Source organism: Lissotriton vulgaris, unplaced genomic scaffold, assembly GCF_964263255.1.
Source record: "Lissotriton vulgaris unplaced genomic scaffold, aLisVul1.2 SCAFFOLD_578, whole genome shotgun sequence".
NCBI lineage: Eukaryota > Metazoa > Chordata > Amphibia > Caudata > Salamandridae > Lissotriton > Lissotriton vulgaris.
Window position 1 is genome coordinate 208,109 of NW_028251410.1, and position 20,466 is coordinate 228,574.

A 20,466-nucleotide genomic window follows, 5' to 3' on the forward strand; every position below is an offset into this window, starting at 1 on the left:
CTCTCAGGTATCTGGCAACAGAGACCTTATGTTGAATATAGTTATCAATAATTCCACACACGCCCTGTACTGTTGCATTCTTTCTTCCACAGTTGTCGAAAGTACTACTTACTTTTCACTGACATGCATGCAGTAGTGCATGCACTTTTAAAGATTGATGGATAGGTTTGTACCCAAAGATTTGTTTATGTTCAATTGTTTGTCCATGCTGTGCTTTTTTTACAGGGTGTCTTCTGGTGACCAACATCGATGGACGAAGCGTCGGCTGCAATGGAGGAGTGCCGCTAATAAGAGGATTTTTTTTCTGCAGGCAACTTACTTACCACTTTCAACAGGACAACTACAACAACATACAGATACAGTATCCTTTGTCTTTTTCTCTGACTGTGACTGCATTTCTTGGATCTCTCTCTGCTTCTAAATTTATCCCTTAACACATCACTTAGTCCACTCCACAATCACATCTGCACCACACATAGTCATTTGTAAGTGCTCCTACGTAATTCGCAAGTCGCAGCACGCCCCAGCCCGTAGAGGACTGGGATGGCCCCAATGATGAAGCATGTCACCAAGGGGCAACCCTGGTGAGTGAGGGGACACCTAGAAAAAGAGCAATTTCTCCTTTTCTATCTACTATACCTTCCAGACCAACCCCATTGAGTGTTGTGAATGGATTTATAGTGACCAGCAAGGCTCTCAGGTATCTGGCAACAGAGACCTTATGTTGAATATAGTTATCAATATTTCCACACACGCCCTGTACTGTCGCATTCTTTCTTCCACAGTTGTCGAAAGTACTACTTACTTTTCACTGACATGCATGCAGTAGTGCATGCACTTTCAAAGATTGATGGATAGGTTTGTACCCAAAGATTTGTTTATGTTCAATTGTTTGTCCATGCTGTGCTTTTTTTTACAGGGTGTCTTCTGGTGACCAACATCGATGGACGAAGCGTCGGCTGCAATGGAGGAGTGCCGCTAATAAGAGGATTTTTTTTCTGCAGGCAACTTACTTACCACTTTCAACAGGACAACTACAACAACATACAGATACAGTATCCTTTGTCTTTTTCTCTGACTGTGACTGCATTTCTTGGATCTCTCTCTGCTTCTAAATTTATCCCTTAACACATCACTTAGTCCACTCCACAATCACATCTGCACCACACATAGTCATTTGTAAGTGCTCCTACGTAATTCGCAAGTCGCAGCACGCCCCAGCCCGTAGAGGACTGGGATGGCCCCAATGATGAAGCATGTCACCAAGGGGCAACCCTGGTGAGTGAGGGGACACCTAGAAAAAGTGCAATTTCTCCTTTTCTATCTACTATACCTTCCAGACCAACCCCATTGAGTGTTGTGAATGGATTTATAGTGACCAGCAAGGCTCTCAGGTATCTGGCAACAGAGACTTTACGTTGAATATAGTTATCAATAATTCCACACACGCCCTGTACTGTCGCATTCTTTCTTCCACAGTTGTCGAAAGTACTACTTACTTTTCACTGACATGCATGCAGTAGTGCATGCACTTTCAAAGATTGATGGATAGGTTTGTACCCAAAGATTTGTTTATGTTCACAATTGTTTGTCCATGCTGTGCTATTTTTTCTTGTCTCCCAAAACCTTTCCCAAAAACCCCCGTACCCATCCATTTTTCAAACCCTAACCCTCTTTCCCCGGGCTGTGTGGTTTTGATTGATGTGTGACTAAATTACAGCAATAAATCCACACACTTGCTGGGGAGGATAAGGTGATCGCAACAGGCTGGTGAAGAAATCCGAGGATATATTCTTACTCTGCTTGACAAAGACCCATGGCTAATGTCAAAGAACTTCAACCGAATTAGTTATACTTTACCATTTGTTAGGCTACAATAAAGCACTGTTCTAGTGTACTTCTGTCACCTGCTATCTTCTCTATTGTACCGTTGTATTGCTCAGGAGGACAAACCAGATTTCATTTTCTTTTTTTTCATAGGCATGCAACTGCCACTGTGTCACACCACTAGTACCACCGCTATGAGGACATTTTATCCGCCCAGGATTGCCAACCTTATTCGCTGTTTCCCGTGGAGCCAGCCCTGGGCCTAGCCCTACTTGCAAACAGAAATTACAGGTAAGATAGGCGTTTGGTTGGAGGTAGTATAATGGAGTATTAGGAGAGACGAGATATTGGATTGACGGTAGTACTACTAAAGTCCTAGGACTATTCAGGAAAACAAACTTACTGTTAAACCCCCACCCACCAGACTCAAAAGCAGTAAAAAACAGGTATGGTCAGATAAAGTTTCAAAAAGTATATTTTTATAGCCCTAACAAAATAATCTCCCGCAAGACCCTCCCTAACCCCAACGATTGTCCTTCAAAAGTCCCCAAAAAACCCAACTCCCAATTCCCACCCCCCAAAAGTCTCTAAAAAAGGGGCAAGGGACACTATGGCAGGGTGCTGTTGGATTTAGCAGCCAGGGCATCATGCTCCTTGCGGAGGGTGGCAAGTTCGAAGCGGAGGCCCTCCACCGATTTCTTATAGTTATGGACCTCCTGCTCCAGGTAGGACAGTCTGAGGGATAAGCGGCGCCGGTGTGCCTTGCAAATCCTGTGAGGGGCAGCTGCTTTCTTTGCTGCTCGGCGGTGGCGTTTGGCTTTGGTAGCCCGGCTCCGTACCGCTGGAGCACTGCGCTGGCTGGCAGCCCGCACGGAGGAGGATGCAGCTGTCCCAGTGGACGTTGTTGTTGTACCAGACTGCGTCTCCTCCTCCTCCAGGGCCACCAGCTGCCGATATTCAGCGACAGTGGGATCCAGCCTCCGTTGCCGGGCCATTCGAGCCAGCTCCTTCCTCCTTGATGGTGTCTTGGATTTGGAAGGAGCAACTACATGAAGAAAGAAAGACATAGTCTGTAACCAATGCTCCTTAAGATTAACACAAAATGATTGAGCAGAAAGTTGTCACAGTACAAGTAGCAAATTGAAAGCACAGTACATAACTATTGAGGACAGTATCTATGTAACCTCCGACTTCTTCATCCTTGCTCTAACATTAGTGGGAGTTTAAGGAACAAATTCTACGAGCACTATGGACTTCCATTACAGTCGACTATGACAGTACACCACTCTTATTCTTCTTCTTCTCTCTTATTTAGGAAAATTGGTACGTTATCTTATGCAAGCCGGCATAATGCCAGCGCAGTGAACTTGCACCCGAGAAAAACAGACGCACACCATGGTGAGTGAGACGGACTTGCGTTACTGTACCGGTCCAGTACATGCAGGTGGTGAAGCTCTTACTTTTCTATTACGGGTGGCACTGAGAATACTCTGTTAAAAGGGCTACTGCTTAATTAATTTAGCTTTCACCCTACAGTGCAAATGAGTATTAGAAAAGGAAAATGAAGAAGCTAAATTATCTGATTATCTATCACTTCACATGGGATGTATTTGGTGTCATATGGGATGACTTTAGGTTCTTTGCTTATTATTGAGTGAACAGTGATACCCCCACACATGAATGACGTACTACTACTAAACTAAAGTTATTAAGAGAGGTAGGGAGTGTCCACCGTAATAACCGGATATATGCTGTGCTTGCAGTTGCAATACAAACTACTGCTACTATTCATGGTAGTATTTGGACAATGTTACAACTTCTTTTCCTTGCCTTTCCTACACTGGAACAGACGTGCGGGTGCGGTGTTACATGCTCTTCAAAGTAACACTTAGTTCATCCAGTGACCGTCTACTCTCTCTAGATACACATATGCTATCTAAGAGTCAGATAGTACCATGAATGATCCAGGCATCCATCCATTCAAAGTATATGCACACATACAGTTTCTGTCTCACCCACCCAGGCTGTTCTCCTTCCACCCATCCTTGCTTCATCATTCACCCAGCCATGCACCATACCATATTCTTTCCTTCCCAGCCACCTCGGGGACCAAGCAAACACATATCATTCTTCTTTGCCAGTCATCATTACATTTCTCGTCCTTCCATACTTACTTACACCCTTCTTTCGCTTTTCGTTCATCCCATCCATCAAGTTCACCTCAGATCAGATTGGGATTCTTCTCGCCAAAAACTTCACAGCTAAGTCGAAGTACATTTAGAGGAGGCTACTACCTGGTTTATTTATAATACACCCGTGCAGAAAGCACACTCTGCAGTCTTCAATCTCAATGACTAAGGAATGTATAGCTTACCTCTGCCCGCCACCACCGTGTGAACCCTCACAGGCATGTCCTTGTCCGGCACTTGCACCGCCTCCTCCCCAGAGTTGTCCTCCTCGTCCAATGCCACCACCACCTCCGCGCTGGCCCCGTCTCCAGATGTTCCACCTACAAAGTACATTTAATAATGTTAGAATACACCACTCACTACTATATAATATTTGGTCTAGGAGGAAGAAAGAAATGTGAAAAAAACAGTATACAATTTAATAATTTATGACTGTGTACTCTAAAGTAAAAATGTCCCTTTTTCCAGGGAAGGCTGTTGTCTTGCTGCACTTTTTGGCACAACTGATGAATGTTTGCTTTTTACTTTTTAACACACAACACTTTTTCTCCTAACAGACAGAAGCTTGACTTCTAAGAACACGAGCAGGATCAAGTTCAAACCAGGTGAGAGCTCGGCTCGACCACAAGAAATGTGTCCAATTAATCGTCAGCACTAAGCACTTTTCCATTTTCAGTTACACGTTCACTTTTATGACAAACTTGATTTTAATAAATGTGTTTACTTTTAATAAAGCTTTTAAACTTAAATAGACTCTGTGGTTTTTGGTCCTCCAGACTAGAGTGGATGAGCTAAAGGTTTTGGAATTTTTGCAAGCATGAGTCCGTGCCTCTGCCATCGGTGACTTTGGGAGCTAAATGACTCTGCCACACTATCTAGTCAGTAAGGAGATTGGGGGTTCAACTACAAAGTCTGTTATCACTGAGGTATGTGGAAAGTCTAACAGCACCTATTATAATTGATAAGCTAAGCAATGCATTATTTAGTGTCCATAGTTCTGTTTGTGCAGATTTGTCCCTGCAACAGTAGTAGAATGGATTGTCCTCCTATCCAAACCAAAAGTAAAGTAGTATCTTATTCTTTCTTGGTGGTCATTCACCTTTTTATTGTTGGCAATGGTCAAAGCATAAACATTTAGAATACTTGAAAAGACATTATGGACAATCCCAGAGGACTGCACTCAGTGCATAGAGCTATTGCTGACTAGAATGGGAGTCCAATGGAAATGCCAAATGTGCAATCTTAGTTAGCTACACAAACAGACTAATAAGAATAATCTAGTAATACCACACGGAGTCATAGTCGAGGCAGGATAAGAATTTAGATCCTGTCTACAAGAAGATCAAAGACGATTTAGAAAAAATTGAATGAGGAACGCTAGGAAAAAATAAGTACTCTATATTAAAATTAAAACTTACTGGGGCCAGCAAAGGAGCCCTTGCCTGCCCGGTCCTGGCCTGCATCGTCAACAGCACCCTCCTCCTCCTCCTCCTGTGTCCTCCTCTTGCCCCTGGGGGAAGCTGATGTACAACATGAAAGAACGAAAAACAGAGAACATGGATGATATTTCTCAACCAAATCAAACATTTCAAAAGAACTAACAAAATATTTTTGCGAAATAGCAAATAGGGAACGACTCCACGGGATATATTATTGACCAATCTCATGTGGTCGACTACGTTATTACTTTAGTATTGCTTGATTTGCGGACCGCCGAATTGGAAACTACCCTATGTAACTCACTAAACAAAGTACTAAAAAGGTTTGCCTAGGATTGGCAGGCAGCAGTCCGCAGCACGCAAAGTGACAGCCAAAGTCCATCGTGATTGAAGATCAGCGACAACACTAAAGTTTCCTACTACATTAACCAGTCATTAAAATACTCAAACTATTAATCCACCACCACTATTTCTTCTTATCGCCATGTGTACAAAGGAAGGACTGGACTTGAGTCTGTAGGGGCTGATTTAGAAGCCCCTTGTGGCTCTTTTGCTCCATTGTTGCGTGACTTTTGTGACGCAGCGACAGCACAAAAGAGGCGCAATGGTGCGGCGTATATTAACAACGTGACGCATATGGGAGATGCATCACGTTGTAAAGCCCTGCGCCAATAGGGGGCGTTCCGGCGCAAGGGAGGGCGTTCCTGCGCAGGAACGCATCCTAAAAGTGGCTGAGGGAAATCTACAAGATTTCAATCAGTCACTTTGAGGACAATGATGCGTGACTCAAACCCTGCGCCTGCTTGAAGCAGACGTACGGCTTGACGCAGCATTGGGGAGATAGGGCACCCCAGAGCATTGATGGAGCTGCACCATCGTTGCGACGCAACTCCAGCAATGCGCCGCCTTTACGGCACAGATGCATAACGCTTTGGTGACGTTTTGGGACCATGGTGCGCCGCATTGTAAATACGGCGCACCATGGGTGATGGTGGCGTGACGCACAATTACTGGTGCATCCCTGCTACTTTGCAGGGATGCGCCGGTAATTAAAAATCAGAACCTTAGTGTGTAGCATTACGCAGTTCTTTAAACTACACTCATACATAATTTCACATGCCAATGAAATGAACACAAAATCTAAAACAAATAAGCATAGTAGCAACACTACTGAGAAGAAGGAGAGCAGTGTACCTGAAATGCACAGAAGATTTTGAAATATAATTTACCTACAATGTAATGAGCAGCATTATTGCTCTTGGTAAAAAACAAAAATTTGCAATATAATAACACAGCAGGAGAAAACATAGTAGTAAAGAAATAGCTACTACTACTCACCAAGCCCGGGGATCTCAAGGCCAAGGAGGTCGAGCAGATCTCGCTCACGGGTCAGGACATCCGTCCAGCGGTGGGTGGCCTGGTTGTAGGTGCGCCAGACCCGAGAGTGGTGGTAAATGGCCTGGCACACCTTCTCCCACCGCTTCCGGAGCTCCCGGACCCCGTACCCGGCACTGATCTTGCCGCCTCCCATGATGGTCCTGGGGAGGCGGCACTGAACATAAAAAATGAGTTGGCCCACCTCCTCCGGGGTAAAGATCTCCCTGGGTACGACCTCGTCCCCCCTCAAACGCCCGCACGGGAGCCGGACACGGGGTGCGGGACCCTTCCCCTTCTCGGGATGCTTCCCGGCTCCCTTCACCATGGTCTGGGCGGAAAGGAATAAAGAAAATAGAATAGGGAAGAGAAGAAAAGAAAAGAGTTTAAAAAAGTAGTTTAAAATTAACCAAAAGTAGCAGTAAACACAAAAATATAGGGCTAGAAAAATAGAGGGATAGATAATAAGTAAAATAGATCAAAAAAAAACTTCAAACAAGCAAAGGATGGCAGAGATTGACAGAGGATACAAAGACCATGCCCAGAACCATAGCAATGAATGAGAAACAAGATGGCCGCGCCCGTTCACGACCGTGCGGATAAGTTCGCGCGAGATTTTCCTTGCGAACATGCGCGAAACTGTACTGGCAAGCCGCAGACTTTGCAAGATTACACTTCGCGCCCGGAAACGGAAATACATCAGGTAAACAAGATGGCCGCGCCCTTGAACGACCGCGAGGGTAACTTCGCGCCTTGCTATACGAACGGCTCGCAAAAACGCACAAAACCTTGCCAACGAACACGCCGCAAAAAAATTAATTGCATATTCGCACGAATTTGCGGCTTCCGAATCCGATCTTGCGCGTGTTCGCGCACGCGAATCCCGCGAAATTGCAGAAAAACGAGTTTTTCAAAACTGAAAGCACTCGGCAGGGGCAAGAGTTCAAACTCATCATTAGTAACAATTCCCTGTAGTGCTTCCTGACTGGGGCCCCTCCAGAATTCAGTTGCTAGTTGCAACAATTGTATGACCCTGCTCTGACCCTCACAGCAGGCTCATAGAATAGCTACAAGTAGGCCACAAAGGTCCTGGGAAAAAAAATGCACTGCAACAGAAAGCAAATTACAGATAAGGAAGCAGGTGCCAGACTGGAATTTTAAAACAGTGACACATTAATAAACTAACCCCAAATTAATTCATGTCAGTTGAAGCAGGGCTGGTGTGCTTGCTTTTCCCCCCATAATCTACAGTGATGATGAACCAGAGGGTGGCATTGATGTAACAGAGGGTTGCAGTGGTGAAACAGAGGGTGCTGGGAACCTGTGATGATGAACCAGACGTAGAAACAACATAATCGCGACGGTTGCGTGCCGAAATGTAAGTTCGCAATTGCGAACTGGTACGAAACCCTCGCAAACTGGCAGAAATCCTTGCGAACACAAAAAAAAAATCTGCAAATTCGCTAGAATTCGCGGATTTTGCGGATTGCGAGTTCGCAAATCCGCAAAATTCGCGAACGCGAGATTCGCAAAATTTGCCCATACTTAGAATCACTACCTGTGGTGTGTTTTGGCAAAGTAAAAGGCTGGTGTTCAGATGGAGTACTGAAGTGAGTCTCCACTAATGTGGGACTCAGCTTCCTCCAATCATCTTCCACCATGTGTGCCTTTCTTTCCTTGACTGAGTTGCACTGGGCTCTCAGGGTAAACCTCTGGCTACCTAAAGCTGGAGGCTGGGTCCCTTTGGTTGGCTTACTGGAGGGACAGGTCAGGTTTGTGGCCTTGGGGTCCCAGGGTTAGCTGTGCCCAACAGTATCCATTTGGGGGAGGCCCCTAACTAGTGGTAAGGGGGATCCCTCAGGAATTTTTAAAGTTTTCACCTTGCTAGGGCTGCTAGCTTTGGTGCCCCTAATCTGCTGATGGGGGTGCTTTATTTGACAAGGGGCCCTTTGGGGCTCACTGACCTTCCTGACCTCTGCAGCCCTGGGCTGACTGAGGCAGGGTAGAGAGGGGCAGGTTACCTGCTCCAGACTGGGTCCCACCTTGGAAGGGTCCACTGACATCAGGGGCTCTGCCAGGCTAGGCCTGACTACCTCTGGGGCAGTTTCTTCACAAGGGGTAAGATCAGTTCCCTGAGGAGGCTGATCTTTTCCTAGTGTCTGGTGGGAGGGAGATTTATCTTCCTCCTCAATGCTCTCTGTTTGTGTGGAGTGATCCATAGTTTCAGGCTTCACAACACATGAATCAGTTTGAGTTTGGGCTGTGGCCATCACAGCCCCACCAACCTTTTCAGGAAGGGACTCAGTTTGGGTATGGGCTGTTACCATCACAGCCCTGCTAATCTGTCTAGGAAGGGAGTCTGCTGAAGATGGGGGATGAGACTTGCACAGCCCTACCAACCTTTTCAGGAAGGACATCTTGGATTGGGGCTGTGGTTATCACAGCCCCACTAACCTTTCCATGGAGATGTACCATTTTAGAATGGGTTTCCTGTTCAACCTCAGCCCAGGCTGAGATTTCCAAATCATTTCCAAGTAGACAATCTACAGGCAAGTGTGCTGACACTGCCACTCTCTTTGGGCCAGTGACACCTCCCCAGCTGAGATTTACTACTGCCATGGTTTGTATTCCATCAATATTGGTCACCTGGTATGTGGCACCAGGTAAAAGTTGCCTTGAGGGGACTAGATTCTCAGTCACCATAGTGATGCTAGCCCCTGTGTCTCTATATGCCTCAACTTTCTGACCATTGATGAGGGGCTCCTGTCTGTACTTGCTCAAAGTGTTTGTGCAATCAGTGAAGTTGGCAAACCCCATGCCATTTTCATAGACAAGAGTATCTGTGGTAGGGGACCTGGTTAGGCCAGTGTCCACCTGGGTTCCAAAAGTAAACCCACCCAAATTCTTGGGGGTGCTTCCACCACCTGGGGGATTACTGCTAACAGTAACAGGAGGTGTTGGAGCTTTACTTGGAGGTATATTTTCTTTATTGCTATTCTTTGGACAACAGCTGTCTGTTTTCCAGTGGCCAGTCTGTTTACAGGCATGGCAGTAAGGTTTCTTCTGGGTAGAGGAGTTGTTTTGGGGCCCGCCCCCATCCTTGGAGTTTTGGGGCCCTGTGGGAGACTTGTCTTTAGATTCATCCCCACCCTCCTCTTGAGCCTTGGAAGTATCCTTCTTTTGGTTATTACCCTGATTCTTAGGCCTAATCCTGGTTCTGACCCATTTGTCTGCCCTCTTACCCAACTCTTGTGGAGAGGCCAAATCTGAGTCTTCCAGGTACTGTTGCAAAAGCTGGTTCTGACAATTACTTAGGATCTGCTCCCTCATAATTAAATTATACAATCCTGTGTAGTCATGTACTTTGCTGCCAAGTAGCCAACCTTCCAGAGCCTTAGTAGCACAATCTACAAAATCAGTCCAGTCCTGAGTCTGTGTCTTCTGGGTATCTCTGAACATTAACCTGTACTGTTCAGTGGTTACGCCAAACCCATCAATAAGAGCACTGTTCAGGACAGTGTAATTTTTAGCATCCTCAGGTCTAACTGTGAGGAGCTTATCTCTCCCTTTCTCAGAAAAGGAGAGCCATAAGATTGCCGCCCACTGGTCTTGAGGAACCTGCTTTACCATGCAGGCTCTCTCAAGAGCAGTTATCCACTTGTGGATGTCATCCGCATCTCTGTAGGGGGCACAATCTAGCTCAGGTTTCTATTATCATAGGACCTGTCTTTCTCTCTAGGAGTAATGTTGCTGCCACCAGTGGAATCTAATCCACACAATTTTTGTTCCCTTGCTAAAGCAAGTTTAGCTTGGGCCAAGGCTACCTCCTCTTTCTCTATCTGGAGTTGGACAGCCCTCATCCTGGCCCTATGCTCATTTCTCTGGGGGGAAGTCATTCCCCTTTGAGATTCTCTTGAGGCACTAGAAAGGTGAGAATCCCTTGATGGAGATCTCACTCTTCTATTGCCTGGAAATATTCTGTTATGTACTCTGGGGAGGTGCTGGCCCTCTCCATTTCCATGTAGGTCCAGGTTGGCCTGGCTAAGCCTCCCAACTGGTACCTGGGTATCCCCTTGATCCTGATCTGACTCTTCACCTTCTGATTCAGGGTACACCTCCTCATTCTCTACCTCTGGGCTGGTGTTCTCAGTATCTGGGGCGTTCACTCAAACTCCTGACCCTGAGGGAACTGCACTAGCTTTCTCAAGATCATCCTTCTCCAGGATGGCTATCAGGATGGGAATGGTAGGGTTGTGACCCTTTTTCAGCCTCCTTGCAGTGCACAAGGCACTCAAGTCGCTATAGCTGAGTTTGTCATAGCTGGAGGGTGCCTTGGCAAGGTCACCTTCCACAGGCAGAGCAATGGGATGCTCACCTGTGCCAGACATTATTCTAGTGAGGTGTAGGTGGTGCACTTACCTACACTAAGTGTTTTCCTACTGTACCTTGCTAGTGAGCTGTAGGCAGGGTGTGCTAAGCCCTTTGATCTACAACTACTAGGTTCAGTAGAACTTAAATATATAAGCTTTGTTTATATGTACCTATGGTACTTAATGTGATCTTTCAATTTGATAAAAAGATTGCAATGGTAAAACAACAGCAAGCTCAAATCCCAACCGCTGCACACCAATGTGAGAAGTTGGCCTGATATATGATGTCCACAATTCTGTGGGCACCTTTTATCAGTCCAAACAATCCCTTATGGTGGTGGTTGTAAGTCAACCTTATATACGAGCTATCCTAGGGGTAGCATGGACGAAGCAGCCTTCAGGCTAAACTCAAGAGGGCATGTGAAGCCAGCTGTTTTACCAAATGCAATCCTGTAATATCAAATGAAAGGACACCACACAAGTTATATATTATAAAAATATATGTATTTATTACTAGAATAATTCTCTATACTGAGTGTAGAAGCACACGCGTTTAAACAAAAGCACAGTTTTACATATGAAAGTTGCACAATTATGGATGAGGCCGGTGGCCACTCAAACCATATATTAAAAAGTGATATAAGTATCACTAATCGAACAGTGGTAAGGCCTAGGGCCTTGGGAATCGCTGGGGCTATTCGGGACTAGCAGTGATGAAGTCGGGAAAAGCCCGCGGGACTCGGGTGCAGCGCTAAAAGCACACGCATGCACCATTGCAAAGTCAATGGTGCGTAAAAGTTATCGAGTTACAGTTTTAGGAGTCTTCCGACTGGACTAGAAATACAAAACTTTAGACTTAGACACTAGAGGTGTAAACCACTACAGGAGCACCGGCGTTCATGAGTTACCTCACCCACAGGAAGCGGGTGCATAGGTGCAAAGTCGTGTCGGGTTTCGTCGTGTAGATCCATGGAGCCTGGAGATGAAGATGCTGCAGGCGGCCAGAGGAGAAGTGTCCGGTTGGATCCAAGGGTGGCTCGAAGATGTAGAGTACCTGAAAGCAGAGGGGACAGAGTCTGGGTCACTCAGCTGTGACCAGGGTGGAACCAGGAAGGAACCAGGCAATGTTGTGGGCAATCAGGTGGTTGTCGAGAAGCTTGTCTCCACTGCCACGTGGACTCTGGGGCACTGAGGATGTCCAGGAGTGGGTCACGAGCTGTCCCACGAAGGCTCTCGCTGTCGGCTGTGTCGGCTTCCGGATCGGAGCAAACAGACCATGGCAAATGCAACCCACGCAGGATTCGAAGATTGCTTCTTACTCGGACCAGCAAGGTCAGAGTGGATGCTCCTTTTCAGGGGAGTGAGGGCCAGTCGAGCAGAAAAATGCAGAAGGGCCTCACGCAGCACTCAGTGAGTGTGGAGGGGAGGACTTTGGTGCAAAAGCTGCTCAGGGCTGGGGCTTCTCAAAATCCAATGCACAGCATCGAGGGAGCCTCGGGAGCTGCACGGTCAGCTAGCAAAGAAAATTAAAAAATAGTTGTAGGGATCAATTAGCAAACAAACAACAACACAACAACACACAGTCGTAATGATTGAGGAGGAAAAAGGAATCAAATTAATTAAAAGGCGAATGATGAATGATACTAAAGTTACTGTATTATCCAGGTCCAATTGTGGATTTGCATCTCGTCATTCATCTTGGTCCTCCCTTCCATTGACACTCTGCACATCATTCTTTGGTGGCACTACCTGCCTGATGTGGATTGGTAAGGTAAGTGTGAGTTGTTTCTCCCAGTATAGCACAGGGTAAAGGCCGGCCTGTAAGTGTAGATGGAAAAACAAAAGGGGGATTGAAAAATTAAATGAATAAAAAAAAGCATCAATTACAGTGAAGTGAAAGTACTTAGAAGACAAGACTCTTGAGAGAACACTTTCAGGCTGAGGTGACTTGGATACATCTTGTCTTCTCTATTTACAGCATTAAGCTACAACAACAACAGGACAGGAACCAGAGCAGAACAGGCCCAGGGCACCGGGCCGTGACCCAACCTCCCTTTACCTTAAATTTTGACCGAGCCAGACAAAATGCATATACAGCAACCTAGCATTTTCCAAATCAAGTGACTAAATCAATGCGACACTGTCAGTCATACCACTACACTCGACTCCACCACTACATGGATATGTAGCCTAGGTCTGCTGTGGTTCTTGTTAAATTGTTGTGTTTACCTTTTATGCCACTTCATGAAACACAGTAATTCCATCAATCATCTCTGATCCAACTGACTGACGGCGTGCAAAGATAGTATGGTCATTATCATGGTGTGGTACGTGTACATGTTGTCCAACACCAACTCAGTCTGTAGTGACTCTGATTAAGTCCATATTCCATATTAAAAATTGCAACGGATATTGGCCTGCACCTGCAGTAGTAGGAGTACAATGTGGTTATTAAACAACAAGGAAACATTGACTCTCACTTGAGTCACTTTTACTTTGTAGATTAACTAGTATAGTTTGACTTCATGCACATTTGCTCAGAGTCAGCAAGCATCCAATGCAATACATGCCATCATTCATTAATCAATATCTGTCTTGCTCTTCTCTTTGGCTGTCAGATCAGATGCCTAGCCTTCTGGCAGTGATGAGTTTACTTTTGGATGCCTGCTCAAGTTCTAACAGTGGAGAGTTGTGGGTGTCTGCAGACAGAGACAGTAGCCTTAGGACAGTGATGAGTTTCGGCTCGGAAAAAAAACGGAAGATAGCTATAGTCACGTTTCACTTCTTATGGAGGGACTGTTAGAAGCAAAATGTATTGTACTATTCTTCATCTCCATCCAATGTCTGGCTTGATGGAAATGTATTTAGGGCGAGTCAGGAAGGTGGAGCAGGACTCTGAGGAGTGGAGTGGACAGTTAAATGCACAGACGTGCAACTCCAATAGGGAGAAAGAAATAGGAGACGGTGGTGATGGATTTGTTGTGATTTGAACCAAAAAGACAGGTACACACACAAATAAAGGAAGGAAGAAAGTAACAATTTGAAAGCCTAGTTGTCTGGTAAGAGGAGCTCGTCCTCAAACTCTGGTGGTTCAGACAGAAGTAGGCCATGTAACCCACTACTTATGTCATCGAAGTCGCTCTCCTCTTCCTGCTGTGATTCACGTATTTTGTACTCCGGTGGTATGAATTGCTGATTCATTTTGATCATGGTTAACCTCTCCACACTTTTGGGCGAGAGACTGGTCCTTTTCACTGTTACAATAGCACCAGCAGCACTGAAACCACGCTCAGAAGTGACACTTGCGACAGGGCAAGCCAGATACTTTATCACCAGCCTGCTGAGCACTGGCCATTGACTTCTTTTCCCATACCAATACACCAATGGGCTTTGCTCCATGAAGATCTCTGTTGTGTCATCCAGATAAGCCAGGACCATCCGCTCAATGTTCAAGGGTGCTCCAATTTGCTTGGCTTCTTTTGCCTTTGAATCAGCAATGGACCTACCAAACCCTTTACGTAGAAACCAATCAGTTGCCGTTTTTTTTAATGTGGCTGATGATCCTGTTTGTGCTGTTGTTGATGTACTTATTGGTGGAGTTGGTGACTGCTGGGAGGCAAACGCACTGCTCTCAGGCTCTGAAGTAGAACTGGACTCTGGATGCCCTGTAGTACTTGTTCTGTCCTGGGGTGGCGGGCCTCTAATTAGGAGCTGTTCGTTTTCAAAATCATTGGCTTCCTCAGCTATCAAAGTTTTGTACTTGGCAACATCCACTTCTGAAAAAGGAATTACTGCATTACTGTTCAGAAATAATTTGTACCATAGATCCAAAATTGTGGCAGTGATGTAATGTCGATGTGATGCAATGTTATTTTGAATCCTTGTATTTTCAGATAAGCGAACGGCTAAGGTGTCCGCCAAATAATATGCGTCTACTTTGTCATCCACACCTGCGTACATTTCAGACACCTCCTTCAGCTGTTGCTCTAGCATGTACAACAATGGGATAGCTTGGCCCATAGTACAGTCCTCCCTGATGACTTCACGTGTGAAGACCTCAAAAGGAAGTAGCATCTCTGTCAGGCATTTAACAAGGTCCCATTGGGCAATCTCAATGGTCATGCTTTTCACAGTAGGACTAGGATCCCCTAATCTTTTCACAACATACGCATTAAGTGGTATGTACTGCTCAAACAGACGATCAAGCATGTAATAAGTTGAGTTCCAACGTGTTGGCACCTCCTGGATGAGTGCTTTGACTGGCATTTTATGCTCACGTTGAATGACCCTCAGCTGCTTCCGGGCTTTAAAAGAATGGTTGAAATGCGTGCATATTCTTCTGCAGGTGGTCATTAAGTTGCTGACTCTGCTTTTATTTTTCAGAAAGTCTTGAACAACAATGTTAATGCAGTGTGCCAAACACGGGACCCTGAAATAGCCACCATCTTTCATGGCCCTAACTACATTACTGCCATTGTCCGTGACAACAAAACCAATGTTAAGCCCTCTTGGTCGCAGCCACTCAAAGACCTTGCTGATAACCTCATCCAAAATGTTTGCAGCCGTATGAGATTTCTCCATAGCAAACATGGCTACAGTTGCATATTTGCGAGTATCATTAAAAATCTCGGCAGTGTCAACACCTGCAGATATCTTTTCTCTAACACCCGAAAAAGATGTCCAGTGTGCCGTGATGCACATGTAATCAGTGGCTTGGCAACTGGTCCACATGTCTGTTGTCAGGTGGATACTCTGAACAGCACTCTGCTTTAACGCTTTTCCAAGAAATTTCAGCATGTCGTGATGTAGTGCTGGAACAGCAACTGTGGTGAAATAGTAGCGGCTGGGAACCTTCCATTTGGGGCAGATAGTTGTCACAAATTCCAGAAAACCCACCCCTTCAACGAAAGAAAAAGGGAGAAGGTCCAGTGCTAACATTTTAGCCAGCTTCGCATTGTACAAACGTGCTATTGGGTGGTTGCGTTCGTACTGCCCCTCCGGCCTAGTAAACATGCTAAGAATGGTAGGCTGCGCGGTATTCCTTTCTGTTAGGCTCAAATGGGCCCTTTTTTTCATTGCAGTACTCCTTGGTGTCTCAGGCTGACTCTTACTCTTGTGCCACTGAGATGTTGCTGAGGATGTGGGCGGTACCACTGCAGTGCTGAGGACAGGGCTACTTTGTGTACCACTACCAGAGAGAATGTCTCCCTCTTCTTCTTCTTCCTGTTCCACCATGAGCGGACCTTCTACTCGTTTATCCCCACCAAAAGCAATAGTTCCAGTTTTTATGCGACGAAGATGGTCCTCCCAATTGATTGCGCGGTGTTTTTTTAGATGGGTCATTTGGCTTCCGGTACCATAGTTTGTACCAAGCTTACCATGACTAACAGAGGTATGACAAATGGAGCATATAGCAATGTTCTCTTCCTTTTGCGCTAACCGTAAAGAAGTCCCACACTGGGGAGCTTAACTTTTGTCTCCTGCTGGAGGTGCCACTTCCAATGCCAGATGAACTGGAGGGTGTGCGTTGAATTTGGCTCTGTGGCTGTGCAGTACCACTACCTACTTCTGCTGAGGTTGTGCTTGTGCTGGATGTAGGATGCTGCCGGCCCTTTGCTAATGTAAATATAGAAGCTGGAGGTTGTGTTGGTGTTACCTGTGTTGGAGGTATGCGTGCTACATCCCTCGCAGCCATTCTGGATAGGGTAATAAGGTTGGTCTCCATGTCCTCGGGCCGGGAGTGATGTTCGTGATGACTGGCTCATCATCATTATCCTACTGTTCTACATCGACCTCCATAAGTCTAAGGCTTTCTGGAACCTTCCTCTTCACTAGCCTGGTCTTGGGATGTGTCTCCCTCTCATGCTCAGGTTGCTGTGGCTCCCAAGTGACATCTAGATCATCAGAAGGGATGCTTGGCGAAGAACTCCATGGAACAAACCATCCTTTTCCTTGCTAGGGATTTGGAAGACAATGGATCTCCTGAATGAGTGGCTTCCTCTTCTTCTTCCTCTGCAGGAGGCTCAATTTCCTGAACTGCCCCTGCTTCCGGAGGAACAACAACTACTATTGCAGGCGGTGGTTGCGGCTATTGTTGTTGACCACTTATCTGCTGTGTTCCCTCCTGCATTGATTGTGTACTACTTTGAGATAGAGATAAGTTTAAGTCAGTCTCAGCATCACTGCTTTCAACCATTAGGCTGGCTACCTCTTCCACACTCATCTGCTTGAACCTGGGTTGGTGGGTTGGGCCCACTGATGCGGAGGTGCTGCCCCCAGCTTGGCCCCCGGACACCGCTGCTGGAGGCGTCATGTTTGGTGTCCCAAAAAAGGTTTTGGGCGGCACACCAGAACTTAAGTGACACTTCCTTCTTCTTCTGTTCCTTCTTCTCAATAGCAACTTTCTTGGTACTGGAGGACCTGGTACCTGCTTTCTTTGGGGCCATCTTCTTCAGATGCCAGCAGCACTCAGTTGCACAAGTTGCAGAGGTGTCTGGTCAGGTCACTCACACGTCACGTTGTGTACAGCAGCAGGGCGTCTGTCTGGCACCACAACGGGCGATGAAGACATACCTCCTCCCCACTCTTTTGTGCACCTAAAAGCAAAAAAGCCAGAAGAACATCAGTTAAACGATAGTACAATCAAACTAATACAATCTTAATATAACTTCTTTGTGAGAAGTTGGCCTGATATATGATGTCCACAATTCTGTGGGCACCTTGTATCAGTCCAAATAATCCCTTATGGTGGTGGTTGTAAGTCAACCTTATTGACAAGCTATCCTAGGGGTAGCATGAACTAAGCAGCCTTCAGGCTAAACTCAAGAGGGCATGTGAAGCCAGCTGTTTTACCATATGCAATCCTGTAATATCAAATGAAAGGACACCACACAAGTTATATATTATAAAAATATATGTATTTATTACTAGAATAATCCTCTATACTCTTTATGAGTGTAGAAGCACAAGCGTTTAAACAAAAGCACAGTTTTACATATGAAAGTTGCACAATTATGGATGAGGCCGGTGGCCACTCAAACCATATATTAAAAAAGTGGTATAAGTATCACTAATCGAACAGTGGTGAGGCCTAGGGCCTTGGGAATTGCTGGGGCTATTCAGGACTAGCAGTGATGAAGTCGGGAAAAGCCCGCGGGACTCGGGTGCAGCGCTAAAAGCACACGCATGCACCAATGCAAAGTCAATGGTGCGTAAAAGTTATCGAGTTACAGTTTTAGGAGTCTTCCGACTGGACTAGAAATTAGGCATGGGCGGAAAATCCGTTCCGCTCGCGGATTTTGCGGATTTTCGGGAAATCCGCAATCCGCGAGATTTGCGAATTTCCTGCAAAATCCGCGAGCAGCGGATTTTGCTCGCACTGCTCGCACTGTTCGCGTGAGTTCGCGCCCCGCGAATAAGTGCGAAATTGCAGAAATACGATCTAAGCAAAACTGAAAGTAACTACTTACCAGGTTCAAAAGTTCAGGCACATCATTAGTAGCCATTTCCTGTAGTGCTTCCTGAGGGGCCCCTCCAGAGTTCAGTTGCCAGTTGAAACTATTATGTGACCCTGCTCTGAACCTCAGAATAGTTACACATATGCCACAAAGGTCATGAATTACAGCTAAGGGAGACAAGCAGGAGCCAGGCTGGAAGTTAAAATCCATTAATCAGCCCCTAATTCATTATTGTCAGTTGGGGCAGGGCAGGTGTTGTAACTAATTTTGCAACAATGAAAGCACTTAGCAAGTGCAAAAGATCACTAATCAGGGCGCACTAAGGAAGCAGGTGCCAGCTAAAAAAATATTCTGTGACACATTAATCAGCCCCAAATTAATTCAGGTCACTTGAGGCAGGGAAGGTGTGCTTTGCTTTGCCGAAAATAATGTACACTGGACAACGAGAGGGTGTGGTGATGAAACAGAGGGTGGCATGGGTGGGCCAGAGGGTGGCATGAGTAGTCAGAGAGTGGCAGTGGTGACAGAGAGTGGCAGTGATGAAGAAGAGTGTCCCAAACAGGTTGGACACGTAGAAACAACAAGTTCGCAAAACTTGCGACCCGACAGGTAAGTTCGCAAATTGCGAAATTGTAAAAACCCTCGCGAACTGGCAGAAACACGGGCGAACACAAAAAAAAAAAAAATCCGCAAATTCGCGGGAATTCGCGGATTTTGCGGATTGCGAATCCGCAAATCCGCAAAATTCGCGAACGCGAGATCCGCAAAATTCGCTCATGCTTACTAGAAATACAAAACTTTAGACTTAGACACTAGAGGTGTAAACCACTACAGGAGCACCGGCGTTCATGAGTTACTTCACCCACAGGAAGCGGGTGCATAGGTGCAAAGTCGTGTCGGGTTTCGTCGTGTAGGTCTATGGAGCCTGGAGATGAAGATGCTGCAGGCGGCCAGAGGAGAAGTGTCCGGTTGGATCCAAGGGTGGATAGAAGATGTAGAGTACCTGAAAGCAGAGAGGACAGAGTCTGGGTCACTCAGCAGTGACCAGGGTGGAACCAGGAAGGAACCAGGTAATGTCGGGCGCAATCAGGTGGTTGTTGAGAAGCTTGTCTTCACTGCCACGTGGACTCTGGGGCACCGAGGATCTCCAGGAGTGGATCACGAGCTGTACCACGAAGGTTCGCGCTGTCGGCGGTGTCGGATTCTGGATCAGAGCAAACAGACCTTGGCAAATGCAACCCATGCAGGATTCAAAGATCGCTTCTTACTCGGACCAGCAAGGTCAGAGTGGGTGCTCCTTTTCAGGGGAGCGAGGGCTAGTCTGGAGCAACCAGACTAGCAGTGTAAATTCAAAGGTTCGTCGGTACGGGCCGCTAGCCAATGGGCAAGCGACCGTACCAACGCGTCAAGCAGAAAAATGCAGAAGGGCCCCATGCAGCACTCGGTGAGTGTGGAGGGGAGAGCTTTGGTGCAAATGCTGCTCGGGGCTAGTGCTTCTAAAACTTTAATGCACAGCATGGAGGGAGCCTCAGGAGCTGCACAGTCAGTACTTCGTAGTTTTTCCAAGATGGCCGGCCCCACGCTTCAGGTCGCCTCCACGGGTCTCAGATTCACTGGGACTATGGATCAGGCTGTTCAAAGGCAGAAAAGCTGGGTCTTGTTGATCTCTGTTGCTTGAGTTCTGGCGGGAACTGCAACAAAGCAAACGGTGAGGCACTGGATGATGCCTGTTTGCACAGGGTGGTCACTCCTTGACCACAAGGGAGATTCTTTAGTCTTCCACATCGAGTGGGATGTCGAAGGGTCCAGA

At 46.2% G+C, this 20,466-nt stretch overlaps 1 protein-coding gene across 1 annotated transcript; it reads right to left on the reverse strand.

Moving 5' to 3' along the window:
* Positions 1-14,247: 14,247 nt before the first annotated feature.
* On the reverse strand, positions 14,248-15,552 carry LOC147662902 (zinc finger BED domain-containing protein 6-like). The gene has a single exon (XM_086950807.1). It carries the CDS (start codon positions 15,550-15,552, stop codon positions 14,248-14,250), a length of 1,305 nt encoding a protein of 434 aa, XP_086806933.1.
* Between the last annotated feature and the right edge of the window lie 4,914 nt (positions 15,553-20,466).